Here is a 1,679-nt window from a genome sequence, read left to right as displayed (position 1 = left end):
TTATTTTAATTTGCCCAGAGAGTGACAGAGCGTGTGTGTGTGTGTGTGTGTGTGTGTGTGTGTGTGTGTGGGTGTGAGAGAGAGAGAGGGGGCCTGAGAGTCACGCCCTGTGTGTGTGTGTGTGTGTGTGTGTGAGCGAGGGAGAGAGAGCGGGGGCCTGAGAGTCACGCCGTGTGTGTGTGTGTGTGAGAGCGCGAGCGAGGGAGAGGGAGAGACCGGGGAGGGAGGCCTGAAAATCACCCATGCGCGCCCGAAACCTCGAGGGGAATGGAGAGGTGCCCGCGGTGTAGCCAGGCTCACCAGAAAAGGACTTCTCGCCTCCCTGACTTTCGGGCAAGCACATGTGCTCTACAGCGGACTCAGAAAAGGGATTGAGGCCCGGCAGGTGGCGTGGTGGTTAAGGGCACTGGACTCCCTTGGCCGACCAAGGTTTGAGTCCCAGACCTGGTAGGACTCCCTCTCCCCTCTCCCATCAAATTAAAATAAAAAATAAAGTTAAATAAAATAATTCTTAAAAAAATAAAAGGGAGGGGCAGCAGGTGGCCTAGCTGTTAGTTTGCTGGACTCCCATGTGGCTAACGGTAATTTGCGTCCCAGACCCGGTAGCGTGAAAACCATGCTGGGCACGTGTGTGTGCATGCCCAAGATCCCAGGAGAATGGAGGACAAGGGACTGAAGTGTGGCCATCCCCCCAGGGGGTGACTTCTCACTTTCTGTCTCTCTCTCTCTGCTGAGTGCTTGCACGCTTATGGAAAGAAACCTCTTAAAACAAAAAGAAGAGAGGCCGGCAGGTGGCGTGGTGGTTAAGGCCGCTGGGCTCCCACTTTGCCACCCGAAGTTGGAGCCCCGGACCTGGCGGCTTTCTTCCTTCCTCTGCCCCTCTCTGGTCAATTTAAAATAAATAAGTCGAGTTAAATAAAACAACGCCCGCAAGGTAGGACACAGATGCACCTGCCCAGGACAAGCCCTGAGGATGGCCTCGGCAGGAATGTCCCTCTGAGGCCTGTGACTGTCCCCACTGCCGACCGGCCCTGCCTCGGCTCCCCCCCCGCGCACCCCCCACAGCCCCGGGACCAGCCACAACTGCGTGAAGGCCAGCTCCCTTCCTGCTGTCCCGGGGTGCCCTCCAGACCCACCGAGGCTCACCAAAGTACTTGGAGGTGGTGCCATCCTCGGCGTGGACTACCACCAGCCCCGGCCGCAGGACCTGCAGGGTGGGCACATGGGACGCCAGGATGCCGAAGGCCCCAGTCAGTGTGGGCACGTCCACCTGCCGGACGTTGGCACCGCTGAAGAACACCTGGAGGGGACAGTGCGGGGAATGAGGCCCCCGTGGGCTGGCCTCAGGGCCACCAGCTCAGCCTCACAGGGGAAATAGGGCCAGCCCCGCAGAGCTGTGGGCTGCACGCAGACAGGTGGAGGCGGCGCCATGGCCCTGGGACAGCTGTGCCTCACCTTGTCCACCTGCAGAGTGAGACTGCTCAGACGGGCTAGCAACCCCTTCCCTGGGGAGAGGGGATGGAGCTGGGGGCCAGAGGGTCAGCCACCTAGGAGTGGGGGGCTCTGGACTGCCGGGAGGGGCATAGCGCCCTGGGGTCAGGGATGGGGGGCTGGCAGCCTGGGTACAGGGCTCCGGACCACGGATAAAGGGTCGCAGGGGTCAGGGATGGGGGGCCGAT

General features: G+C 60.8%; 1 protein-coding gene across 1 annotated transcript in view; it reads right to left on the bottom strand.

Annotated features, from left to right (window-relative positions):
* The window catches only part of ATP5F1D (ATP synthase F1 subunit delta), a 3,352-nt gene extending 1,768 nt beyond the window's left edge, over positions 1 to 1,584 (bottom strand). Inside the window, exons 1-3 of the mRNA XM_014585469.2 lie at positions 1,548 to 1,584; positions 1,456 to 1,505; positions 1,147 to 1,342 (exon numbers count right to left, since the gene is read on the bottom strand). Coding sequence (XP_014440955.2) covers positions 1,147 to 1,342; positions 1,456 to 1,505; positions 1,548 to 1,584 — 283 coding nt within the window. The remainder of the gene's footprint in view (positions 1 to 1,146; positions 1,343 to 1,455; positions 1,506 to 1,547) is intronic.
* Between the last annotated feature and the right edge of the window lie 95 nt (positions 1,585 to 1,679).

Source organism: Tupaia chinensis, unplaced genomic scaffold (assembly GCF_000334495.1).
Source record: "Tupaia chinensis unplaced genomic scaffold, TupChi_1.0 Scaffold149964_1, whole genome shotgun sequence".
NCBI classification, from domain to species: Eukaryota; Metazoa; Chordata; class Mammalia; order Scandentia; family Tupaiidae; genus Tupaia; species Tupaia belangeri.
Note: the sequence above shows the minus strand (reverse complement) of the source record. Positions and strands in the feature narration are given on the sequence as shown.